Source organism: Colletotrichum scovillei, assembly GCF_011075155.1.
Source record: "Colletotrichum scovillei strain TJNH1 chromosome Unknown Contig00006, whole genome shotgun sequence".
Lineage (NCBI taxonomy): Eukaryota > Fungi > Ascomycota > Sordariomycetes > Glomerellales > Glomerellaceae > Colletotrichum > Colletotrichum scovillei.
Window position 1 is genome coordinate 1,796,013 of NW_023336264.1, and position 26,579 is coordinate 1,822,591.

General features: G+C 53.0%; 3 protein-coding genes across 3 annotated transcripts; 2 read left to right on the forward strand and 1 right to left on the reverse strand.

The window, feature by feature from the left end:
• The first annotated feature begins 2,775 nt into the window (after positions 1-2,775).
• Positions 2,776-8,309, forward strand: HER10_EVM0006588 (uncharacterized protein). The gene is made up of 2 exons (XM_035476170.1): positions 2,776-6,550; positions 6,608-8,309. Exons 1-2 carry the CDS (start codon positions 5,050-5,052, stop codon positions 7,984-7,986), a joined length of 2,880 nt encoding a protein of 959 aa, XP_035332788.1. The 5' UTR covers positions 2,776-5,049; the 3' UTR covers positions 7,987-8,309.
• Positions 8,310-11,077: 2,768 nt separating this feature from the next.
• On the forward strand, positions 11,078-13,218 carry HER10_EVM0010774 (uncharacterized protein). The gene has a single exon (XM_035480223.1). The coding sequence runs from the start codon at positions 11,799-11,801 to the stop codon at positions 12,708-12,710; it is 912 nt and encodes a 303-aa protein (XP_035333286.1). The 5' UTR covers positions 11,078-11,798; the 3' UTR covers positions 12,711-13,218.
• A 2,485-nt stretch (positions 13,219-15,703) lies between these two features.
• Positions 15,704-18,356, reverse strand: HER10_EVM0001917 (Ras family protein). The gene is made up of 8 exons (XM_035471649.1): positions 17,652-18,356; positions 17,548-17,579; positions 17,462-17,488; positions 17,321-17,400; positions 17,237-17,259; positions 17,150-17,178; positions 16,841-17,098; positions 15,704-16,788 (listed from the first exon to the last, which is right to left on the reverse strand). The coding sequence occupies exons 1-8, from the start codon at positions 17,681-17,683 to the stop codon at positions 16,601-16,603; spliced, it is 669 nt and encodes a 222-aa protein (XP_035332220.1). The 5' UTR covers positions 17,684-18,356; the 3' UTR covers positions 15,704-16,600.
• Positions 18,357-26,579: the final 8,223 nt, after the last annotated feature.

The window sequence follows — 26,579 nt, forward strand, 5'->3', positions numbered from 1 at the left end:
TCCATATCCGCAGCGTGGATGCGACAGCTGAAACGCGTCTAGAACTCGACGTTGGACCTGCAGTCTGCACTGCTGTACTTGTAGTCCGTAAGAGGAAAAAATGCATCTGCGGGCGGTGGGAACCAACTCGGAAGGAGGCGCCGCGCCGCGTGCCAACCTTGGTTCTCCGTGCCTTTCTTGTCGCTGCACCACTGGTTGGACGAGTCGATCCGGGACTCAGGGTTATCTCGATGTGTGCCGTGGGATTTGCGACAGGAGACGACCGATGTGTTTGTTCAACCCCTTGGTCTGCAGTTCTGCGCATGCAGTGGCAGCGGTCCGATGGCCATCAGGTAGGCCAAGACCAAGCAGGTCGCAGGATGGCGTTTTCGGTACAGAGATGCCGGCGCAAAAATCAGCACGCGGTCAACAGATCGCGTAGAGGGTGTTCCTGCAGGCGGAATAATTGCAGGAACCCTGAAGCTGCACACCGCAGGCAGACCCCCGCTCAGTTGCCTTTAAGGTAATGCTGATCAGCGTTCTCGTGCCGGGGACCTGGGGTTCCAAGGTGCAGGGCGACAGCACAGGGCAAAGGTAATTGAATATCCATTCTTCCGCTGGTTGCGCGGGCGTATTAATGGCAAGCGTTTTTGTGTCGTAGTCCTTTTCAAAAGACACCCAGGTCACAGGCTTGCAACGTGAGCCGTTATTCTGATAATCGGCAGCACAGGAATGGTATTCTGGTTACGCAAGTCGAGAATCATTTCAACGGAGAGTCGCCGATGGGCCCATCCTTCAAGGGCCGCAGTCAGGCCATATGCCATGTTCGGAGTATTTTCCTCTCATTTTGTTCTGTGACAGACATCAGCTCAAGGAACGTGACGTTTCAATTCGTCCCGTCTCCCTGATTGGGGTGGCGGTAGTAGGTAGTAGGAGGCGGTGGTCGCCCGTGTTGATGAATCCGGCGTTGGGATGGTCCCTTGGACGCATTTGAAGACGAGCCGGACGGAGGTAGGCATTGGCAGAATATCTAGACACGGAGAGCGATAATTCGACAATGGCAACTTGAAAGTGGAAGCGGTGGGTGTCTGTAGCGTCAGTTTTGGGAATAGTGCCCCGGAGTTGAGCATCAAGGAGCCAGCAACCGAGGTGCGAGTGGCTTGTTCCGGTTGCAGGTCGGTTCGACTTTGCTTTTTTGGAAGAATGCACACCAACGGCAACTCTGACAGGTGCAGAAAAGAACGACGAGCGAGACCGAACATGCCGCAGTTTGCAGGAACACTGAAGGGCGAGGTTGAGTTGAGGGAAGCGCCGTGGCGGATGGATCGAACGATCTTGTGGCGATGCCAACTCGGGCGATAAACTTGTCCAATCGGTCATTGTGTTCGACGAACAAGTCTTTCCAAAGGCACTGGAACTTTGTACAAAAGCTTACAACAGCCATAGAAGACCACTTGAGGTTTTCTAGATCCTGGAGACTGAGTGACTGAGAAGGTACGAATTGGCTGGGTTGAGGTTTCCCCCCAGATCGGGCCATCTGGACCGCTCTTGCAGGGATTGAAAGGGTCTTGAGGTGCGTGCCTGCGCTAGTGTTTCTGGTTAAGCCTGATACGCTCATCATTGGCCCACACCAGGCCAGATTGATCCACATGTAAACTGCAGAGAGCAGGGATTGGACGGAGAGTGACCCCTCCAGCCGGGGCAGACCAGGGAAGGCACGCAGCAAAGCCAGTGGAGAGGGGAGGAGAAGGCAAGAGTCGAAGCAGGAGCGTTGGACTAACACCTGCCTTGCCTGCGTTTGAGACGGCCAAGTGTGAAGCGAGCAACTTGCAAGAACGGCCCGGTGCAAGTCAAGACTTCGCCAACAGTCCTTCCTCCTCCTTTCTCTCAGTCTCTCTCTCACCTGCCACCCCTGTCATCTGCAGCCAGGATGGCAGCGACGACCAGGAAGGACCAGGAACGGTCGTGTTAGCGTCAGCCACAGCTCCCAAGATGAGCCGTGCCTCGTTGAATCCTTACCCATCTGCCACTTTGGGATCTCGTCGTCCCCAAAAAATGAAGCCAGCCTGGAGCCAGGGGCAGCCCTTGAAGACATGCCATCAACCTTTGGGGCGACGGGCGACTTGGCTTTGCAGCCTTTGCTTGACTATCGACGCCTCACTCGTGTCTTTTCCAGCTTAACTTCTAAGTACTTACCACACTCATATTAGCACTTCCCACCAAGGCACGTGCAAAGCAAAAAGGTAATCAACACAAGCCGCAAGGGGGAACGATAGCACCGGACGTTGGTACTGACTGAGACGAGACCTTTCCAACGGCCTCTTGACTCTCGACCAACTCGGGCAAAGCTGGGCGCTCATACACAGTATTGGCGTCACTCTACAACGGCCACACCCCCACCTGTCATTTCCCTGCACAATACTCCGTTTTTCGCCTCCATCCTTCAGATATCTTTGGACACTTCGTTTGCGCAATCCCGTCCCAGTGCCCCACGTGTGTGCTTGTGCTTGCTGCACCTGCAAGGTACGTGACCATGTTACGGTGAGATATCCATTTCAAGGTACTTTACATGCTTACTGCGCTTCTTTAGATAGCATACTCGTACCGATACAGACGGATAGTAATTAACACCACCACGCTCGCTTTCGGCGCATTATCCGGTCTTGACCTGGACCTGCAGAGGGGAAGAGGCCCAAGAAAAAAAAAAAAAAAAGAGGACGAAATTTGCAGTGAAGGTCTGTACGAGCAGCAACGGCAAGGGGGGAAAGGGTCACAGACTCGCAAAACACCGACTATCACCCCTGGTCTTTCTCTCTCTCCCACTCCAAAAGTCAAGTTCCATGCCGATGGATGGTGGAGTCTTTTCTCTTGCACCGATTCTACTGAATGGGCTGTCTCTCAGGCCAGACCATCCCCAATCCACGTCCCAAAATCCCACCCCCGTCCGTCTCTAGACTCTAGATTGGGATTCAGACCCAGCCCAGCCCGGCCCTCTTCTGGCAGTTTGCTTCCACTCGTTTTTGATCTCTGGGGATCCCTCCTCGCTTCTTCTCTAATCCCTCCTGTCCCGTCTCGACAGACTCCTCTCTCTCTCTCTCCCTCTTCTTCTTCACTTCCGTCTCGGGACCACCTCCATCAACCTTTCCGTGTGGTTGTGACCTGTTGCCGCAGACCAGTCGAGTCAACCCTACCGATACTGGTTCTTGTAAATCGTCGCTTGTAGCTGTCACATACGGGTTGTCCAGCCAGGCACGCGGCCCGTCTGTTCTACTGTGCCTCGACAGATCAGATCCCGTCACGATACGTACATCTGTGTGTCCGCCAACCAACCAATTCAATACACACAGACACAGACCCAGGTCACACACACACCACTCACTCATACACACACGCATACTGCGTACGCACACCTTTCACTTCTCGACCTTCTTTTCTTCTTCCAATCTCGTCGACTTGATCGGCCGCCATTGGTCTTTTCTTCCTTTTTGCCGCCGCCAACCGGACATAAGTTTTTGTCTTGAAGACTAACTGCCGCAACCCGTCCGAGAACCTCAACAAGGCCTGCGTCATTAACCTCTCTGACCCTCATTTCTCTCTTGCGACTCTCCGTCTTTCTCTCACCGGACCGTCGCCACGGGATTCCTCACTCCGCCTTGAAGCAAACGCATACCATCGACGCTCCGTTACCCCACGCGACTTCGCCTGTCAGTTCGCACATCATATCACCATCGAATCCACCACGGACCTGCTTCTTCGCCTGATTGTCTCTTGATCTCCAAATCTTCAGACGTCAGTCACTAGGTTCCCCCCGGAGACAACCTGCCTCCCCGACGCCGGACACACCCTGTCCGTTCCGCCCGTCTGAAACACTCTCAGTCCTTTTCACAGCACCGCAAGACCCATCGTGTGTCGTGCACTCACCCGCGCTCGTCTCACCCACTCGATTTCTCTTCTCCCGTCCGCCGTCAGAGTTGCACTCTGCTGCTGCTGTTGCGCCGACGACTGCGTTGGTCCGTCTGTTTGTCGAAGCATTTGCTGCTAAGACGCGCTCCTGCCATTGCTCCGACGTCGATGCCATCACCTCGTAGTCATTCTCATCACCGCAGTCGCTCACTTACTCAATCACTCAATCAACAAATCCGTCCGCTATCCACGGCCGTCACAATTGCATCCCATCTCTCTTCATCTCTCTATCAAAATCAACCACAAATCTTGCCTGCTGGGCGAATCACGTCCGACAAAGGCCAAGTCTCGAAACACCAAATGTACGTGATCCTCTTTGGGACTCCCCCTACCCGTGACCCGGCTGTTCAGGTGTTCCTTGCTTGGAAAGGGTGCGGCCGACTTGAGGCAACCCTCCCGAACCACCGGAAATCCTCTGTACCTGTTACTGAGGGGCCAGTTTGCCTTGAGTGGCCGTGCTGCTTCTACTCCCTCTCTCTCTCTTCTGCTTCGCCTCTCTTCCTTCCAGATCCCCTCACGTTTATCCGGTGCTGACCTGGACTTTTGCACCATAGATTGTCCAACGCGTCTTTACATTCCCTGCCATCCTAATTAATCAATTCAGCAATCTGCTATCCTGCTACCTCAGTGTACGCACTTCATTCCTTCGCCGCCTTTTCGTTCCGTTCTTTTCCTAAGCCAACTCGCCACCCTACTGCACTTCAGCGTCGCTCTAGACTTCGATTCTTCCTAATAGGCCTGGGTCCTGTTTTTCAACCTTACGCAGTTACACCGCCTCGCATAAGAGCTGAGCGGCCATTCGTTTGATCTAACTCTCAGCCGCTCTTTTCTGTCCGCGAATCTGCGTCGTCTGCTGCAAGTCGCATTGCCACCGCGAGCCTATACGAGCGTCTCCCCGGACAATTTCAGCTACGCCACCGCATCACCTAACCATCGGCGACCCGCAGGAACCACGGTTATAGAAGCTGCACCTGGGTGATACCGCAGAGCGAATGGTCTAATTGTCGTGCCTGGACGTGCAGGCATCTTGAAAAGGAGAAGAAACAAATAGGAAGTCAGGAGGAGAACGAGACTCTGATGTCGCTGGACCGAATTCACGAGTACTAAATGAGTCAACCCCAATATGGAAGAGATATGGATCGACCGCCAGTTGCAGGATCCGTCAAGCGGGCAAGAGAGCGGGCTCAAGCCGGATTCCCGAGGGAACAGTATTCTCCGCCGAGCGCCACGAGGTTCCCGATAATGGAAGAAGATCCAGACAGCCCCACGGATGTCTCAGACCGGCGTCAAATCGTTGAGCCGATACCATCACGGATACCGAGACTTCAACTACCGAATGGCTTGCAAAATAAAGATGGCAGCCCCGGGCTTGCCATCTCCCGACCGACACAAATTCCACAGTGGCCGCTGCCAGGACCGATTCCGTCGCCCGTGAACAATTCCGATGCGGAACCCTATCGACCTCCTCCGGGCCGTGGACCACCGCCGCAACGACCTCCGCGCCCAAGCAGAGTACCCTCAATATTAGACAGTTCCCGGGTCCAGGATCACACTCCCGTTTTTCAATATACCCCACAAAGCGGGCGAGAATCAACGATGAGCCAAGATGTCTCATCCGCACCGCTTACCCCGTCATCAAGACACACGCAATCGTCACTTTCTTCAGTCGGATCGATTCCAGACTTCCCTTTGCCGTCGACTCTGCCACCAGTCGCCGTGCCACAACCTGTAGTACCACCAAGACGGAGCGTAACTCTGGGCCCTCCGCCGTCCTCCCGTCGAGGCGACTCATCTTTCTATTCGAATGCTTCATTCGTCTCGCCGATTCCCGAAGAGAGTCCTCGGTCGAGGTCTCACACCTCTTTCGCTTCGAGCGCTGCTATGCCTGAGAGCTGGGGCAGTCAATCACCAGGTTTCAGCCCGGGGTATCCAGACGACTTCTACGAGGACGACGCGTATTCCACCGAGGACGAGAACAGCCAAATGAGTCGCGGTACAGGATCGCCTTATGGTGATGCAGGAGACGAGAGCAAACTTGTTCGGAGTGCTAGCTTGGGCAAGATGTCGAAGCCTTCAATCGTGATGAACCGAGCCCCGAGCAACGGAGACCCGATGCCGCAGGATGTACTCAATGAACAAGAGTCGCCGCGGCGCTCGCCAGCCCCTCCTTTCCAGCTTCCCGTCAGTCCTTTTGACGCTGGTACAGCTTACTATGAGGCTTCCAGCTCCTCAGGAACGGCCCCTACCACAGCAGCCACCGCCACGACCCCATCGATCTCGGCCAACGCTATGCTAGGCGCTTTTGCCGCTGCCAGTGCGACGGATCCAGCAGAATTGAGGAAGGTTACGCCTTCTCCCCGACCGTACAACCGCCTTTCGGCCATTCGACGGCCACCCAAATTAGGACTCGACATGGACTCAGTCAGGCAAATGGAATCCAGGGGTAGCATGACGAGTTTACCGGATCTTATCAAACGAGCAACCCGCCTGGCTGCTTTGATCGATCGGGGACGCAGACCTGCCAGTAGATTCGAGATGGATGACGGCACGTGGCCGGACGAGAAGGCATTTGGGCGAGAGGGGGAGCAGCAGATGTCTGGCGTGTCTTGTAAGTCAAATTTTCAATGCTCACCGCGATAGCATTGGCTAACTTTTCTCTTTCCAGCTGGTGACAAGCACCAGTCGGGCCTGTCTGACATGCTCGCTGCATTCCCGCCACCTGCGGCCACGACACCAAATCCCCCCAACCGCGGAAGTTGGTTCAGACGAGCCTCTCAAGCCTCGTGGCCACTGGCACCGGGCAGTAGGGGCAGCACGCCTCAGCCTGTGACTAGAGCGATGGCGGCAAGAGGATCTCCGCTGGCCAGGCTCGAATCCAACGACGGCGAGTCTTCGACTAAGCGCCGTAGAAAGTGTTGCGGACTGCCACTATGGGCCTTCATTCTCATCGTCTTTCTCATTTTGGGAATCATTGCCGCCGCCATCATCGTCCCCCTCGAATTCTTCGTATTCCGCAAAAATAGATCTGCTACTCCTCCAGCAGCGGAGCCGGCCCTGACCCAGTGCCAGAATCAGCTCAAGTGCGAGAACGGCGGAACCAACGTCGTATCACAAAACGTCTGTTCCTGCATCTGTATAAACGGGTTCACTGGGCAGACCTGCACCGTGGCCGGAGCAACAGGCTGCACCACCACCAACCTCTCGGGAAATTCTACCTCGACTAATTTTAGTAATGTCACTCTCGGCCAGGCGGTTCCACGATTACTGCAACAATCACAGACGAACTTTACGGTTCCTTTGGACGGTACCGATATTCTCGCGAAATTTAACACGGAAAGCCTATCGTGCATTGCGCAGAACTCGCTCGTGACATTTGACGGACGTTCCACTCGCACTGGAACTGTCATTTCAGACACGGATCTCAACGCCAAGGGCGCAATTCCTGTTCAGGTCATCACTATACTCCCAGGGCAAGCGGCAACTATCACGATTGACATCAACGCACCGGGAGGCGTGGTCCTCCCCTCGCCAGATATCGTTGGTGGATTCACAACACTCACGGGGCCGTTCCGTGTCACAACCATTCATGCTTCCAGCTCCACCATGTGGGCTACTATTCCAATGGTGCCCTCACCAACACCAACACCCGAGACGACTTCCTCTGTAGCCCCGCCGGCAACTACGGTCCCGCCTACGACGATACCAACGACAACCACGTCAGAGACCCCTCTTGTCCCCTCGGTACCAGTGTCGTCTGCGCCGGCACCTAGCCCGACCTTCACAGTCACTGAGGAGACTTTGGACTTTGCCCGCGTCTCAATTCTTCTAATTCTCGAGAGGCAAACCTTGATGGCGGCAACAACGGCACAGACAGTTTTGCAGCGTTTCTTCACGACAGCGGATCAGGGCACTCGGCAGCAAAGTGGCGGCGTTACACCCGCCCAGGCACTGAACGTGACACTCGGCGGAGGCAACTCAGTGGACCTTGTCAATTTCCTCATCACTATCCCGGGAGGCATTCAGGTTGGCCGCAAGAGTAGCTGAGAGGCGAAAAAAAAAACGACAACCGACCGCACGATGGTCGTGACGGCGTGCCGAGGCGTGCGTGGGAAAAAAATGTATATAGATATGACGCTTAATGAGGTGACTCGGCGCTCCTTCTTTTGGGCTAGGAGCTCTGGGCGTTACGAGAGATGTGTAGGCACGCCGGCCGACCATGTTGTATAAAAAGATCCTGGTGCGTTTTTCTTATTTTCTACGAGCGGAGGACATTTTTGGCAACGCATAGCATCTCGTCGTGTACGAGTAAATAAAGCGAGGGCGTTGGAACTGAGAGAAGGAAGTCGAAGAAGCTATGCAGATACCACTGATATCAAATCAAGACATAATCACCTGTACACATATGACTATATTTGGCAATGGAGTGACGTGAAAACATGAAGTTGAGAAACCAGAATGATGTGATCGTTTTAGTTAGCCTTTGCCGTGTCAAATGAAGTAAAGGTATGTAGTATAAAAGAAACCAGAATGATGTGATCGTTTTAGTTAGCCTTTGCCGTGTCAAATGAAGTAAAGGTATGTAGTATAAATGATGGACAGAGGGTGTGGATTGGCTGCTGGTCACGAAATTGATAGTGGAGTCTTGGTAGGATGGAAATCCTTATGAGTTATGGGATGTCCTGGGCTCGTGGCAGATCCGGGATCCCCGCGGAGGGTTTAATCTCAGTGAACCAAGGAATTGAATCGGCGGGCCTTTGTGCCGTAAGCCGGCGCGAATTGTCTAAATGAATATCATTCAAGTTGACTTCAAGTTGACGGAGGGTTTTTGCAACATGACTAGGTGCCTGCAGGCTCGGGCTGGTACCACGAGGGTCAATGGATGGTTCAATACCCGGGCCTTTAAGAAAGAAGTCGCGCAAAGAGGTGAGTACAGGCAGCGGGTCCCACATTTGAAGCTTTCGAAGGCATGTTGGTGGTTTTCTTTTTCTGTTTTTCGACCAGCGCGCCGTTTTTCCTTCTCAGATTAATTGATTGAGCTGTTTGAGGAAGAGACTTGACGGAAGGCGTGGGATGAGCCTCTTTTTTTCTTTTCCTTTTGTTTTCCTGCTCTGCTTCTTGTGTTTCCAAGAATACGGATACAGAACTAAATTAAGATTATGTACGACCAGCGGAAGCAACTGAATTTTTTTTTGCTAGAATGCTGTCGTGCCACGTTGAACCTAAAAAGTTGACAACGTTTTACGCGACCTCTTGAGAGAAATTTGAGGCTGAGCTGAGTCTTGACGACCGAAAGAGACGGCTTTCGCGAGGTTTGTGCCAAGTCGCCGGAAGTTGAGATGGGCGGGAGCTTGGCGCTAGGACCGATTGTAAGTTCTTTCCGAGAAGTTTTGCTATTTTACTCTGGTTAGTCAGTTGCAGGTGGGCATGCGCAAGAATTTGGTGTTTCTTGGCAGGCAAAGTTTGATATCTTTCGCGGTGGCCTGAGCGTTTCGTCGTCTTTCTTTCTCGCCTTGTATGTCGAACCTTTAAACCATCTTCGAGAGTTGTGTATCTGTTACAGCGCGGCCAGCCCACCTTCTTTTGTGTGTACGGATACTCCTCCCCGCTTGGATTTCTCAGTCTCGACCCTCGCCCATATTGTGGCCCTGGACTCATCGTCTGCCGGGGACCACAACAGGGTCGAGAATGGCGAAATTCAAGGTGCCCAGCCCGGTTATCTCAGGGCAAGGAAACATGGCCCCCGTCGCCGGCGGTAGTGGTTTTGGTAGCGCGGGGGAGAGAGTCCCAGGAAACTTTCTTGAATCTTTGATTTGGTGAATTTGTATTCAAGGGCATGTCTCTACTACAAGTGCCGACCTTCTGATATTCGATTCTTAGTGGACAGAAGTCTCTCTCAGACTCACACAAACTCTGTGCCACTGTGGCTCTGCGCGCTCTTTCTCTCTTACTTTCCAAATTCCCAGGCACTAACAGATCCTCCTCCTCCCCCTTCTCCACCAAAACACCCCTGCGATTTCTCAACCCCCTTTCCAGGCGCAGGCGTGCCAGAGCAAGGGTTCCTGCATCGGTGCCAATCCTTCCCTTCCCAAGTTTCCCCCCCGGTGGCCCACCCCTCCCCTCCTCCATCTCCTCCACCCGCGTGCCCTGCGGCGGTGCTTGCCAACGATGCCCGTTCGCTTGAGGGTTCAGAGTGGATTTTCTCGCAGTGGATGAGGGAATCTGTTCGACGGTGATTGCGGCACACCATGGGCGGGCTGTTTGTTCGGCGTCCCACAGAGAGGGGAGGGGGGAGGGGGGAGGGAGAGAGTGACGAAATGTGGAAATAAGGACTGGAACATTTCTCAAGGCTCAATGTTCAAAACTCCGGACTGAACTGTCAGCCAAAAAAGTGTTCGTCGGGTGGTCTTGAAACCCATCATCCGTTCTGGACCGTCCCGAACCCCTGAACTTGGTCTGTCAGATTTGCAGGAGGACGAACGGTGAACACTCAGAGAGACATGCCAGACACAGCCACACTGCCACCCTCGTGCGTGGAGCAGACGACAGCATCTATGATCTATCAGAGTGACAGAGGAGGCTGCAAGAACGCGACTACGGGTCATCGTGTCGCAGTTCGGCGCGCGTTGCCATGTCTGCTCACCTGCATCACATAGCACGCATCCAACGGGAAATAAGGTAAACTCGCCCGTCCATCCTGCCATGCCCACCATCCACCTCGTGGCTCTTCCCCCCCTTGCTAAGAAGGGCCAGCTAAGCCCGCCCATTGAGGCTGTGGAGAGACCAACCATTCTCCAGGAGTTTAGAGACTGCAAAAGAGAGAGGGGAGAAACGGCCAAGTGCGCTACGGATAGCAGGTACCGTTTAGCGTAGATGACTCCCAGATAGTACTTACTTTGCAACAGACACACACCCACATCTTTAGAACGCACTTGGGTCCTGAGAGTAGCAATGAATAGCAACAGAGCCCACTTGGCGCCAGCGGATGCCGCTGATGGCTGCAGCATCATTACTCTAATCCCGGCCGCGCCCTGTTGGGCCTGGCCTTGGAGCAGCAGCAAGAGGAGGAGGAGGAGGAGGAAGAAGAAGAAGAAGAAGAGGCAAAGAGACAGAGAGAGTCACCACCCTGTCGGGGACGGCAACTGGACCTGGGCTTTTGCTTTTTGGCTCACAAGTGGGTTGGCTGCTCATCCTTGGATGACCCCTTCCTTGCTCTCTCCCTCGCTCTCAATCTGCCGCCATCTCAATTTACCTTACCTTCCTGTTCCTTGGCTTGGCTTACTTTCTCTTCCTTATCCTCTTCCTTTCACTTTCCTCCTCACCTCCTCCAAATTGTTCTTCTCGCGGGTCATCCTTCCCCTTCGCCTGACTTTTCAACCTTATTCGCTCCTTTACCTGTCTAGTCAGTCGCCTTCCGTTGAAGGAAGGAAAAGGCTTCCCGCTTTTGTTCTGTTCTTCCGTGCTACCCACCTACCCACCGGTCAATTCGTTCCTCTTTCGATTCTGGCTGCCCGTTCCTTCTTTTGGCTCCTGCTCATCTTGGGTTGTACGGCGCATTAAGACGACGCCAGCCTTCCTTACGTGGGCCGTTCCTCGACGCGCGCAGACATCACAGTCACGCTTCTGGCGTCGCCTGGCCCGGCTGACTCGACGACACACTATTGGGATCCCTTTCACCTTCTCCCCGCAAGGCCTTGTGTCCGGATCCGGTTTGGACTTGCACTCTAAGCGGTTGAACCTCGACGTTCCCCTCCCCCAGAGTTCAACTTCATCCCATCTCGAAATCATCTCAAGTAGTACTTCCACATATCCCCAGACAACGTAGACAGACCTCCACGCCGTCAACAAACCCGCCCATCATGGACTACAACCAGCATCACCACCCGTCAAACTCAATTGACAACGCCGCATATCCCGGGGACTCGAGCTACCAACCCGGCGGTCACCCTTCCAATTCTATCAGCAATGCCGCCTACCCTTCAGACTCATCCTACCGGCCGTCTGACCCGACGATGCCCACCGACGACAAGCTCGCTATGCCCAATGCCCGTTACTCCCAATCCTACAACAATAATCACAATGCCGCTCCCGGCGCCGCCAACAGCAGTAGCAGTACACAAGCACAAGCTCAATTCCCGCCGTATCCAACCAATGCTCCAGCACCTTTCCAACAATCGCCAGGCTGGAACCAGGCGCAGAACCACGACCCCTTGTACTCTCCCGCTCGTGGGCCGATAGCACCGTGGACCCCGGATGGCATGTCCGCCGCGAACCCTAACCTCCCGCCACCACCGCCGTACGACCCCTCGAGACCAGGCACGGGGACTACTAACCCTTCGACGCCTCGCGACCCGATATCACCAAACCCCTCGGAGAGTGCCCTTCTCAGCGGACAGCAGCAGCAGCAGCATGGAGCGCATTCAACGCGATCTCAGAGTACCTACACTAGCACCCCACAGCAAGCTCCCGCACCGGCAGCAGCTCACGTAGCCGACGCGGAATCGGGACAAGGGGAACGGGGCGGGCCGCGCGCCTACTTGCAATCGATGACGGGAGGGATGCCGGCTTATGGCAACAGTCCTGGACAGCTTGGCCCCGTCGCGCAGGCTAGGAAGAAGAGAAAGATGAAGCTTGGCATTCTCGCCGGCGTGCTCTGCGCTGTCTTGGTGTTCCTCATCGCGTTGATAGTGGGCGTGCTGGTCGGCATCGTCAAGGTCAACCAGAAGGATGATAAGCCGCCTCCGTCTAACGGACCGCCGAGGCTCTTTTAATGCGCAGACACTTCCACAAGTGGCACCCCCTCCGTTCCTGCGGCAATTGTAGCCCCGGCTTGAGAGATTGCCATTCTGCCCTCCACTTTCTGGACAAATTTCGCATGAAAGGGCGACACAACTTCACCGATACCCAACTTACTTTTTCTCAACATATTCTCTCACTCCTATTCTCCTTTTCTTTTGTGTTTATTACACCACCAACAAAGATTGGTTTTGGACAACTTTGATTAATTGGGCGTCGCTTGCGCTGGAGGAAGATGGATGGATGAATGGATGAGGAGGGGGGGACGACACGAGGAAGCGACGTTTAATGTCTTTTTTCCACTTTCTTTACACTTCTCTTTTTTCCCCTCCTCTGAAACACACGATTTTGGAGTAAAGACTTACTTGAGGAACGGATTCGCGGAGGGATTAAGAAACACCAGTAAAGTGTTTCTTCTTGATCCTAGGAACACCCCGATAGACGAAAGCTGTGGCTTTGCTGAAGAGCGGGCTGGTCAATGAGATTGAAATGATATCAAGCGTTTATTTGTTCAAGACTTTTTGACTCGTGATCTTCGTTCTCATGAAATCTCGTAAGATGTGAAAATGCTGGGGGTTGGTTTCCTTTGGAATTGGGTGGTGAACTTTATCCCAAGCTTGAGTAGTAGAACTTGAGCATCGTCGTCTGTTGTCTATTGGATGAGAGACGAGGGAGAGTGGCTCTTTGAGGTTCGTCGGCTCCTCTTGTGAAATATTCCAATGTCATCGACACCAGAAGTGCCGCCCATGGCTTACTCCAAGCTGCATGTTATTGTCCCCCCCTCTGCCTGTTCTCCTTCTTTTCATGGACCTTCTTCTGCTGAATTCCCTGACGTTTGTGGTTCGGGAGTCATCGACGAGGCGGAGTAGATTGCTTGGACGAAAAGACGACGTGTGCTCGATCTTGGGTGCTTTCGATCTCCGGTCTTAGTTCACAGGTAATGTGAGATCTGTCTTCCTATGCTGGGTAAACAGGATTCTTCTGCTGGCGTGAGGTATCCGGCAGTGATAACTCTCCATTATACATACATATCTATATATATGTGTGTGTGTATAGGGAAGGAGGCAAGGCGACCACCTTTAGGTTATTGACGTTGAGATTGCGTCTTTCTCAAGAAAAGAAACAGACTTTGGGGCCGTCAATGGGTGGATGAAGAGGAAGACGGTGCCTACCAAACCACCCATGCTGACGCCAGGGATGGAATAGTCGCCTTTTTCTATGCTGTGTTGTGCCAGGCTGGATAAGGGAGACGGAGAGTTAATCTGGCCCTGGCTTGGTCTTTCTCTCGATCTAAGGATGAGGAAAGGTGTGTACTGTTTTGAAGATCGAGCTTGAAGCGGATACTCTAATTCTATAAGAGACTTGGTTCTACTGCTTGTTCAGCTGACCATCAGAGGGGATTGATATCAATCCATCTAGTTCGCTTCCTCCCATCAAGTGTCGTTCAACAGAGAGAAGTTTAGGTAGCATGTCATCCGTACCGTCGTGCCGAGCAGAAAGCACCCTCGTTGGCTTCTTGTGACGATGTGAGTGTTGATAGAAGACACCCACCCCAAGACACAGCAAGCGGCCTCCGCAAAGTCCTGATTGGTATACTATATATATATCTCTCACAAGTACGGGCCCCTTCGTCATGTTCGTTACTCGGATCGAAATGGTCATTGCTGAGAGCTATCTCGCCAATTCTATTGTCATGCACGGAATGACCACGTGTTGTTGCACTACCTGGCCAGACAGGCAGACTTGCTACATCTTTCAGAGATGTAGTACGCAAGTCCATAAAGTTTTACACGTCCGCTGTCTCTGCTGGTCTGCCATCATATGGATATTCAGGGTGGAAGCATCACGAATTGGGCGGAGGGAGAGGAGGAGTACTGGCTTACTTTTACGACTGGGAGACGCTCTTGTGAGGGGATCTCTGCGAAAGAAGTCTTGCTAGCGACTCGATGGGATGCACGGGGCAGTCACCGCTGGTAAGTACCCTCGGTTCTTGTGCCCCGAAAGGACGACGCGACTGCAGTTGTCGTCGTATGCTAACCTAGACCAAGTTGGCCTTATATACAGTAGACTCTACGTATGGAGCTTCCGCGATGTCACCCACGGCCGCCTGGCGACCACTCAGGAAAGGTCGAAACTTGAAACAAGCGCTCGGCTTGCTTGTAAGGGAATTCATTCCCTATGAATCAAGACCAATGAACGGATATCCCTCCCCTTCCGTAATTCGCCTCCCTCGGCTTATAAGGTATATGGATAGAAAGAGTACAGCAAAGCTGATGTAGGTGCCCACGCTGCTAGATAATTTCCTAGGCAGATGCCAAGCGATAGTAGCTTGAAGCTTCCAAAGTCCAGGCTGACGTGGTGTGCCTGATTTCCCATGGTAGCATCGCCACCTGTAATCGCGTTCGTTATCTGTTTTTTTTGTGAAGTTTCGTTCCCTTTTTGTGTACTTCTGATAAATCCATCGCGATCGACCTTCAACCTCAGAAATCGAATTCCGCCGCAGACGGAACCAGGAGTCTTTGCCGAACAGTAAGCCTCAGGCCTTTCGTTGGCTGCGTACCAAGGGCCTCATTATCAAATTTGGGGTGATCTTTCTGTTTTGAGACGAGCTTTCTTTTTTCGATCACGACGCATCAATAGAGGCAGTAGTGCGATATACTCTGGCAGTCATTCGAGCATCCCAGCTAACGGACGAAAGAAAGGTGCGAAATTTCCGATATCGAAAAAAGTCAGCTGCTCGAGAAAACAAATCCGAACCCGAAGCCTCGGTTGACCCGGGTTGACGCGTACGACAGAGCCTCATGTAACCTGCGCCAACATACCAGGAAGAGACGGAATGTGGGCAGTGAAGGGTTACAGCAGTCACATGCTTTCAACGATCTTCACATCACACAGTAACACCAAACACTGCCACTTGTCACAAATCGGACTATCGCCCGATAGAGCCTTGCAGCTTATTTTCCAAGTATGCGGCCAAGAATACCATCAATTCTAGCCCCGTATGGGGGAGACGATACGAGAGAGAGAGCAAGATTTCTCCTCCCACAATGGATGGGGACCCCACAGCTGCAATGTCTCAACCTTTGCTCACTCGATACCTTTGTAGGAACACGCCAGTTTGTTTCCCCAACGCCCGATGAAGCCGAATCCCGCCTAAAATCTTTGTTTTTTTCTTTGGAAAGTGAAAACTCCATCCCTTTGTCCTACTGTTTTGTTTTGTCTCCTTCCCTAGAGGTATGATGAAAAGAAAAAAAAAAAACATGAAAGGTGAAATAAGAAGAGAGAAAACATCAAATGAGGAAAAATGAAATGAAGAAAGCTATGTGATGTGGGTGATGAATGGGTCTTTGTCCAAGTTTCGTCCCGTCGTAAATAAAAATGAAGAACAAATCGCAAGTTCTTTTTCTGCAGTTGGGAATCTTGCTGCTGCGATGCTTGAGGATGAATCAAAACTGATCTCTCATGCTTTCATCCAGCTGTCCTCGATGGAAGTTTGAAATGAAGTCGTAAAGCGTACAAAAAGGCCGTGTCGAAAACAAAGATGGAGGACTTCATTGCCGCGAAGTTGATGTCGGAAATTCATGAGAGGGTATGGTTTGCCGATGAGACAAGGTCGTCTTGAGTGCGAAAAAAATAAACGTAAAAGGAAACATGCAGGGCCTGAAAGAGTGCGTCCCTTTTCTTTGTGGGTCTTGAAGTGTATGAATGCCGGCTGCGAAATGCATCGAATTCGAATATGAAGTGTCGGATCCTTGGATGCTGACAACAGAAAGCGCCGCATGCTTCCGCTTGTAGGGGAGATGCGTGGCTAGAAGGCGTTTCGGGAGTCGAATCGCGTCGTCGATAGAAGGTCATGACGGACAGGTCAAAGAATGACGCATCGGTGACCGTCAGGGCGTCTGCGCCTTCGGTGCTTCCGCTTTGCAAAACCCATGAGACCTGGGTTTTTCTCGTACTCGTGGTCTTCATCTTCGTGAGCGGCTTGGTTTTGGAATTTCTCATCCTTCATGAGAAGCTGGCGACAAATGTCTATAAATACGGCGTCGACGTTGGCTGATGACACTAATTAGCAACGTCTCGTCTCGACACCCCGCTGTTGACTTACTTCGTGTCCTTGCGCTCGTTTCGTAGTATGGCGCATCCCACATCTGAGAGCACGCAAAAGCCCTTTGTCTAGGTACGGACCGTTGCTCTTCTAAGTCGGCCTTATTGCCGACGATGACGATAGGAACATTGTCGTCGTCCTTGATACGGGTAATTTCCTCTCGAAGCATCTCAATCTCGTTCATTGAGGACGATGAGGTGATGCTGAAGACCAGAATGAAGCCTTGGCCAGATTTCATGTAAAGGTCACGCATGGCAACTGGATCCGCGGTCAGCTAGGATGTCGAACGGAGTACGAAAGGTAGCTTACCAAACTGCTCTGTGCCCGCGGTGTCGAGGCTGGTCTATTGTTAGATGGCTGGTCTCACGGCAGCTAGAATGTGCCTTCGTTACTCACATTTCCAAGACCACTTGCCGTCCCTGGAATTCATCGAGTCAGTGATTCGTCGCAACAAGTAGTACCCGCATAAGATCAACTCACATCAACCTGTAATTGTGTCCGGTAGGTGTCTTCAATTGTCGGGTCGTAACTCTCGATCCACTCATTGTGAACGAATTGGGCTTTTGCATTGGTTAGCGGTGCTGCACATTTGACACGAGCATTGCGCTACGCGATGCTGACCTGTTAAGCAACTCTTTCCAACACCTCCTAGATGCAAAGTTAGTGGGCCGCGCACGTGACAGGCGTATTTCTCAACAAGGACTCACCGGCACCCAGCACCACGACATGGAGCTCACGACTACGCATGATCAGCTTGCGATCCCTCAATCTCTTCCTTTACAAATTGGAAAGGCATCATGGCGGAGCATACCAGGACTGATGATGCCTGTTGTGGCGTGACATTGTGTCTTTGCTGGCCAAGCTGAAGCTGCGACTTTGTTGCTGTCGGTTGTGTGTATCGTTGCGGGAGAGATGTCTGAGCAGGGCAGCTCAATTCAGATGACAGAAACGTGCCGGGACGAATTGCTGTGTTGAGAAAAGCTTCAACAGCTGGTCGTCTTCCTTTGAGGAAGGGCCGCCGGGCTGAGTACTTCGCAATCGGCGCGTCATGCGGCAAGGGACGACAGCAAGGTTAAATAGATTGTCGGCGAGGCGGAGGGTTTGGTTTGGCGGAGAAGTGGTGAGGTCCGAAAGCCAGGTAGCGGAATCGAGGCTGCGGATTGCCGTGCAAATCACTCTATATCGGGAGTGGATGGGCGCGATTTCCAGAGGACGCAACAAGGTACCTGGAAGGGACGAAGGAGAATGGCGGGGGGGGTCCGGATGCAATTGTAGTTGGAGCACAGGAGCGTCGAAGTTTGAAAGTCGGGGGCTCGGGTCATGGAGCTCTGGGTCTGGCCCGTCCGAATTGATTGGAAGAGTGGGGACCACAGGAGACCAAGGAGGGGTGCTTTAAAGGGGCCCGAGGGGAGGGGGGAGTTGACGGGGAACGGGGGACGAGCAGGGGAATGGAAAAATGCAAAAGCAGACTGACTGGCTGACTGGCTGGATGCAGAGAGAGAGAGAGAGAGAGAGAGAGAGAGAGAGAGAGAGAGAGAGAGAGAGAGAGAGAGAGAGAGAGAGAGAGAGAGAGAGAGAGAGAGAGAGAGAGAGAAAGAGAGAGAGAGAAAGAGAGAGACAGAGAGGGAAGAGGGGAAGGCGAGAACAGAAGTAATGGGAGACAGGATGAGAGAGAGAAAGGAGACGAGGGTTATGGAAATCCTGAGAGTGTCAAAGACGAAGAAGAACAAGAATGGGAGAGTAAAAGAAGAAGAAACAGACGACCGACGAGCCAGGTCAAGACAAAAAAAAAAGAAGAGCCAAAGTTCCCAACCAGCTCTCTTCCTCTCACACTCCGGCTACCCAATTAAAAACAAATAAAGGGTGTTGGTGCAGCAGTTTTTGGTTGTTCTGTCGTCTGCAAGGGCCTCTCGCCAGCCAGCTGCGCTAAGCTGAGGGGAGGGTAGCTAAGGCAAGGTAGGTTAGGTGAGAGGTACCTTGCTGGGGGGTACTTGGTGACCTGACCTGGGCGTCTGGAGGATCCCCCCCGTACCTTCAACAACTCCGTAACGGCAGCCTGCCCTGTTGTTGGTGCACTACGGACGAATCTGGTGAGATAAAGTCGGGCAGTCGGGTCGGGCAAGGTAAGGTAGCTGGACGAGGTTCTGACCGGGTACGTACAGCCTTCAGGCGAAGCACAGTCGGAGCTGAACCAAAGGACAAGAGTAAAGGGAGACCAAGGTTTACGGAGGCTGGATGCCTGAATGTGTCAGTATGAATACTGAGCTGTACGAAAGGGCCAGTTGCAGTACAGCGGACGGTCTCCGGTTGGAGAGGGTGGGGAGATCTAGAAGCAGACAAAAGGCAAGGGAGAGCAGTGCTGGTCAATCGTCGTCGATCACTGTGGCAGCTTTGCCCTGCGATGAACGATGGACGGCCCCCAGAGGGCTGAGGAGCTTAGGTTGATGGCTGGCTGATGGTATGGTTCGATAACTCTGGTCAACTAAGGTTATTTCCGCTTGCCGGTTGCCGAAATGGATGACATTGGCCACTGGACGTGGGCACTTGGAGAAAAGAGCGAATCTAGCTCAGTTCAGAGTGACTTCAGCATCCCAAGCAGGAGAAGAAACTCTGCCCAGGTCGCACTCAATGTTGAATACCAGAACAGGGCAGCAACAAGATAGAGAGACGGCGATGAGATGTGTAGTGGAATTCGATGTGGTTGCACGCTGGAAGACACAGCCGCCGAGTGGCATATCATTCTTGACTAGGGTGTCTAGTCGAGCGAGAAAGCCTGGGAAGTCAAACGACTAGCCGGAGGTAAGAAGCGAGTTGTGGCGAGTAGAAAGACAGGACGTAATGGAGGTGACGCGAGTAGGCAAGATGCGTGACGGGACGCGATGCGATGCGAGGTAAGTGATGTGACTGATGACTGGCAGATGGATGGGCGAGTGAAGACGGAGAGAGGCTTTGCCAGGCCAGTTGAAGCTGACGACTAGTCAATTCGACGGGTCGACGGGAGGGGACCATGCAAGACAACCGGAGCATCAGATTTTACCGCCAACCTAAAGGTGAGAATTGGCTGTGCTTTGTGAGATTACAAACAGGAAAAGTAGATGTTGGGCTGCAGTACCTACTGTACCCTTGGAGAAAATTCCCATGTACTACGTTGGGTACGGAGTAGAGGACGATGGGTGACGGATGGCGAGAAAAAGAAGCATGTGGAATTGTCTCACAGATTGGAAGCCTCCTGTCTCGAAATAACGGAGAGGCTGACACTACTGTCGGACGCTTGCATGGTAGCTTCAACGTCGTCGCTATTTAGGGCAGAGAGCCGGGGACGGAGCTTTGATGACTTTGTCGCAGGGCTTCAAAGGAAGGGGTTTTAGCTGAAGTCGAGGTTGGCGGTCATCATTGGCGTGTTACAGTATGGGAGTTTGGTGTGGTGGTGTACGGAGTAGTGCTTGAGCGTCATGTTGACCCGGGGGCCACCGACCGGACAACGTTGGTCAACGTTGGTCAACTTAGTGTATGATGCGTACCAAGTACATAGTGGTGAGATAGTTAGTGACCGAGGTCGGGAGCGATTGCGTTGCTTCGCGTCGTCCAACTTTTGAAGAGTCTTCTTGGATGGATGTCCCCCGTCCCCTCCAGTCTTTGCCATCTTCCTTCTTTCCTGAAATGGAACTGTGCCCTTTTGGTGTGAGGCACAGCGGCGCGAGGCAAGATCCAATGGGTGTCGAAGTAGTCGAGGTAGGGTTCCAATTGGGCCCCCCGGCAAGCGACACCTCGCCGTGGCAATGATTGGGTGAGGCGGCGTGGCATGTCGCTCACACGGCGACGGCGGCGGGGATTATTGAGGAAGGTCCTGAGGATGAGGTGCTTGCTGGCCTCTTGCCTCTGGATTCTGGGTTGTTCTTTTCGCGGAGGCGGAGGCGGGAAAAGAGGATGCGATGCCGTGCCGTCTCTTGGCTGCCTTTTTGACCGAGGCCGACGGGATCCAAGTAGAGTGGTGTTTGGCTCAAGTAAGGTATTAGTGCCTGTGTTGGTACGGAGTACGGAGTAGTAGGTGCCTTGTTCGTGTGACCAGCGTCCAGCCCAGCAAGCCATGGCTGAAGTCGTAGGTAAAGTAGACATAACGCTCCAGGACAGGATACATCTTGAGATTGTCAGTAGGCTGGATACTATAGAATAGAGGGTAAGGTGGTCTGTACGTATGCGTATCTGTATGCCAGGCTCAGAGTCCATAGGTTCAGCGTGGGAACGGGTCTCTGCCCCAATGTAGCTGAGTCAGGGTTTGTCTGCCGTTTAGCCAGAGCAGGTGTCCAGTTGGGTGCAGCGCGCACGAACATAGCTCCTGCATAGGTGGGACTCTCTCCAGTCTTGTCCCACCCGTCCCATGTGGTGAGGTTCCTCTCTTCCCATGTGTCTCCAGGGCTAAGGGAATGGAAGAGGGGGCGACGCCGCGACGCCGCAACGGAAGTATCATGGTGCGTAGGCCGTACGGAGTATTCGTACCCTTCCATTGAGGCTTGGTCGAGTCGGGCAGTTTGTGTGAGCTCTAGTCCTGGGTAGTCGCCGGGGCTCTCTCGTGAGCAAGCAAGCCCTTGGCCCATGGCGGCCATGCGCAGACGGGCTCTCGAGCCCCCCCAGAGCGGGCAGTGTGGAGGAATCTTCCTACTCGGTACGGATACACGTGTAGTTGACAGGAGGTGTGGTGGCCTGGTCCTGTGGTGCAGCGGTGCTGTGGATTTCAGGTAGCAGTGGATTGCCCAGAAGGCATGTTTTAGCGCGCTCCGTGATGTTTCTGTTTCTGCTTCCATCCCATGTTCCCCTGTTCGTTCGTTCCGCGGATGGAGTCGTGCTTGGGGTGGTGCTGCAAGCTGCGTGCTGCATAGGAGACAGTGGGCACTGAGCAGTGAGAGCGCAGGTGGACATCTGCAGGTGCAAGAGCAAAGATGCAGATGGATGCTTGCCCCATTGCTTGCCTTTGAACGGGGCTTGACTCTTGAGGGACGATTTTTGGTTCGTTACCTACCTATCCATGGATGCGTACGGAGTACGAGGTACTTGGACGTGGTGTCTTGGCTCTTGGGGTACCTTAGGGAAAGAAGACTCAACTCGTGGTTTATCCCCCGAGCCCCCCACCTCACTTTTTCTTCCCTCACCAACACCTTCCCGAGTTTCTCACTGTGACTGAGGCAGGTGCGCGATCCCCCGGCTCCAACATGGAAGGGACATGGAGATATGCGACTGCCGTTCTTTCCCTCCCCTTTTCTTTGCGTCCTTTTTTTCCTTTCCCATGCCGCGCCATGCCTTCCTTGCTGTTCCCTTTTCGCGGCATAGGTACCTTAAGGTAAGGAAAGGTAGGAACCACATTGGCCACATCAGCACATTGGCACATTGCGCGGCGTGCCTGCCATCATTCATCTTCCATGCCTTCCTGCTTCCAACTACACTCTGTCACCGTCCCCTCATTCCTTCCTACTTTACCTTAGGTACCTTAAGGTAGGTAACCTGATAGCTTCTCGAGCTACCTAACCTTACCTCAAGTTGTGGATACTCCCTGAATACATCAGATCCCCTCTCGACGGCCCGAGTTCATGTGGTACAGTGGTAGTCACTGCGTCATGGACTTAACTGACTTAACATTTCATCACCTCAAGGTAAGGTACCTAGGTAGGTGACCGTGTCTAAAATGTAGTTGCGCCTGTTTCTCTCAATCACGATGCTGCTTCACTTCTATCTCATGCCACTATTTACAATTCAATGCCTTGGGTCCCGGGACTTCATCAGAGACTTCCAGTTTGCTACAAGCATCGATTGAGTTGAGGAAGCAAAGGCAAATATCTCCACCCAATGCCTCTCGTTCCCCACAGCTGTGAGCTTTTCAACTACCCATGGAACTTCAAACTTTGACTTTGCCTGCACAGAGTATCATGCAGCTTCAATCACCTTAGCTCTTACTGCTTGCTCCTTCCTCGATGCTGCAATGCTGTCATCCTGGTAAGATAGCTAGATACTGTGTAGGCCACGCCGCGACGGGCCCGGTGTTGGAACTTGACCCAAGTTCCCAACTTCTACTGTGTGCTCCTTGAGGTAGGCTCCAAGACAACACCACAAAGCACCGCCGCACTCTAGCACTCGACTCCATGCAGGTGCCATCATCCATGCCATGAAGAGAATCCATCCTGCGACGTACGGAGTACGGCCTGCATCGGTGCCAGTCTCCCAGTCTCTGTACCTTGCCTTACAAGTAGACCCTGATTAATTTTTATCTCTCAACCCTTCTAGACGCATCGACTCTGCCCACCTTGTCTCGACTTCTCCTGCATTGCGGCCTGTCCCTGTCAACCAAGGGCAAGCCACTATGCACTTCATCGAGAAGAATCGTCTTCCATCTACTAGCCTTTTGGTCTACATCCGCGCAAGCAATGAGGGGTTATTCCGATAGTCCTATTCTTCCATTTCCACAAAGCTTCATGGCCAAGCCACCGAGAATGTCTTGCCGAACCATCCGCCACCGCCCTCCTACCAACGATCCAGTCACCCAGAGACTCTACAATCTCCTCCGTAGTACAAGCTTTACACGGTCTCTCGGCACCAGAGAGCTTCAAATAAAGTGCAAGCAGGGGCCACCAACGATCTGCGGGTTGGATACGGCCATCGACCGAGGCCCGGAGCCGAGACACTGACCAGGGACGCTGTTCGCCAGCTAACCTCTACGTCTAGCCATTGCAACGTCGTAGCCGCTTCTAAAACTCTGCTCCCATGACAGCCAACCATCCTAGTGCCTCGTCCTGGATATACGCGGTCGACTACCTCACTTGAGCTTATCCGAGGCAAATTAAAACCGCTCCGGAAATACGTCAGAGTAAAGACAGCTCGAGGTTGGTCGTTACTTCGCCAATCATGACGTTCAATTCCTTGCCTCACCCATCACCTCGGTTCGCGAGGGTATAGAGAATTTTTTTCTTCCCTCCTCAGATAGCCTGATTTCGACCACTGACGACCGAGCATGCGCCCCTGCATCTTGTACCTGAGAACCGACTGGTGGGATTCCGGGGTCCCCAGGATGGATGCTAGCCGCAGATGCGAGTGTACGAATAGACACCTCGTTGCTCGCGCGCCCCTCCCGTTCAAGTTCGAGTTCCTGTTCCCGTTACAGCCAAGGACACCACTACGCGTGGCGGACTCATCCCATGACGACGAAGGAGAGCTGGCAAAACTGAACTCTGGTGCCTCATCTGGTTCTCAGCCCCTTCCCTGACGTTCTGTTGACGTTGCATCCGACTTGATCTCCTACTTTGGTAGCTGACCCGAATCCGGAATGTGTGACTGGCAACTCGATGCAGCGACCGATCGTCAACCATGCCGTCGGGCCGTGTCGTTGTCGTCAAGACGTCACTCCCGCAGCCCATGGTCGCCCAGGTCGCCAGCTCCTATCCGTACAGACCTTGTACACTTGGTCAAACCAGAGATTGTTGGCCCCAAGGATCATTCCTATCCCCTCCCTATCTCCGAGTTGGCGGCTTCTGAAGAACAGCCCTTACTCAAATCGGAGAACCGGTCTGCTGGGTTCCATACTAAAAAGGCGACGTCTAGGCCCTGGTCTATTCCACCTCTCTGATATGAGCTGTCAACTTGGCTCCCTGGAAGCCTCCCTGCTCGATCCCCCATCTCGGTCATTGCAGTATTGTCTATGGAGCACATCCAGCGACACTGGTACGATTATCGTCAGCCTGAGTGTTCTCAGTGACGGCCCCAAGAGCTACGTGGAGATATAGCAACAAGTCATACCCATCAAAAGGTCCTTGCAAAGTTGGAAAGGCACGGATAGACGAGGAAATTCTTTAGACCTACACAGGCGCCCAGACCACATCTCCGCCATCTCACCTTCCCACGTGGCCAAGATGAGATGGACTGCACCATCATCACGCTAACCAGTCGTGTCAGTCCACCTTTGAGTTTCAGGCAGGAACTCTAAATCTTCTGGCTCACGAATCGTCCAATCCTGCCACGACCGAGTCAATGCGACCAGTGCTTAGCTTAGGCCTTGAACAATCACGGTTGCTACAGAATGTTCGGCCCCCAAGTCTATGCTCCAACATCCTGGGACTTCATTTCGAGATTGATGCGGTACTTTCGTCATTATAACGGATAGTCTTGAATGCCCGACGGCATCTCTCGATAGCATGGTTTTGCCCAGTCTCTGATGCCTGGGTAAGAGATCGAGGCATCCTGGCTGCCTTGCTCATCGAGGGGGTATTCTATCTACTTGACTTGGACATTGATTTCACAAGAAACCATGACTTGGGACGCAGCAAGCACAAGCCCAGTAAAGGAAATGCCAGGCCAGCCATTCCATGGATTTCCCAGCGACAAAAATGCGGAGGATCTACACGCGCATGCGCAACATGAACAGATCATCTGCTCGTCGACGGGATCCCTGGCCAAATACACTTTACAATGCCCATCTCTCGAATTCGTCCAGTGCTCACCAAGCTCGCCGCCGCCATACTGCACCACACTACCAATGTAACTAACTGTATTGGGCCTCTCGACGTCAAAGCAGTGGGATTCCGCCGCTCCATAGCTCCGAATGCGAGAACCAAGCAGGCGAGAAGTCGCCTCAGGGCCAGTTGAAGGTAGAGCATACCGACCCACTGCATGCTTTCACGTGTTCGGGAGGCGCGGAGCTTCAGGCGAGCACCTCTGTCAGTTGACGTCTCAGGTCGAGTACGAGGTCAGAGCTATCATGGACGGCAGATATCCTCCTCAAGGACTGCACTCAGGACACGAGGCCTCGATAGGGATTCAGGCACACGACTTGGAAGCCAGCACTTGTCGTGTCACCTTCTCGTCTGTTCGAAGACACCATGGATGGCCTGCATGGCTCATTGACTTGACTGGAGAAACTTTCCGAAGCAGGCAGCCGGTTGTTTGTACGACTGGCATGCACGGCACACGCTCTACATCCGCAAGCTCCTCGATACGTTGCCGTCAGTGTGTGTTCGGTCTCTTTGTGGACCAGTCTATCGTCTAATAGAATGCGGCTCACGCGTACACTTTTCTTTTAGCACCCCACGCCGGAGCTGCATGCAGCTCGTCGTCATGGTCGGACTTTGGCCAGCTTTCGGAGAATATTGCGAAAATTGACGAAGGCCGCGTGGGGGGCTGACATGGTCGAGGAGCAAAGTTGTCTGGATATTCGGCACCGTTCAAGATGTCGTCTTATCAACCCGGGCAACTACCAAAACGAAAAAAATTCCAGACTACCTTACTACCTTCCCCGAACGGTCTGGTCGATTTTCTGCATCACGATTGTCACCATCATCATCTTCAGATGTTGCAGCGCCCCCAACTGTGCCCTGCCCTCCTAGCCAGTTGACGGGGTCGACAACGAAACATGAAATCACATTGCAGGTACACATTGCAGGCGCCTTGCTCAAGCGAGACCCAACCATGATCCCAGAATATCAATTCGGTGGACGACGGGAGTTTCTCTGACAAGACATCGGGCCGGTACTGATTAGGCCTGCATCGAACGACCCACCACAGCCGGCATGAACCAGACTTTCTGCAGCAGCCTACTTTTAGGGCTCCGCTGCCGCAACCAAGCGGGTCCCGCCGTTCACCGCACACAATTTTGAAGCCAGAATTCATAAGACCCTATTCCGCCGAGTGTCTTCAACAATAACTGGTCTGGTGGTGTAGTTGGTTATCACGTCAGTCTAACAGATTCCGAGGTCAACTCGAA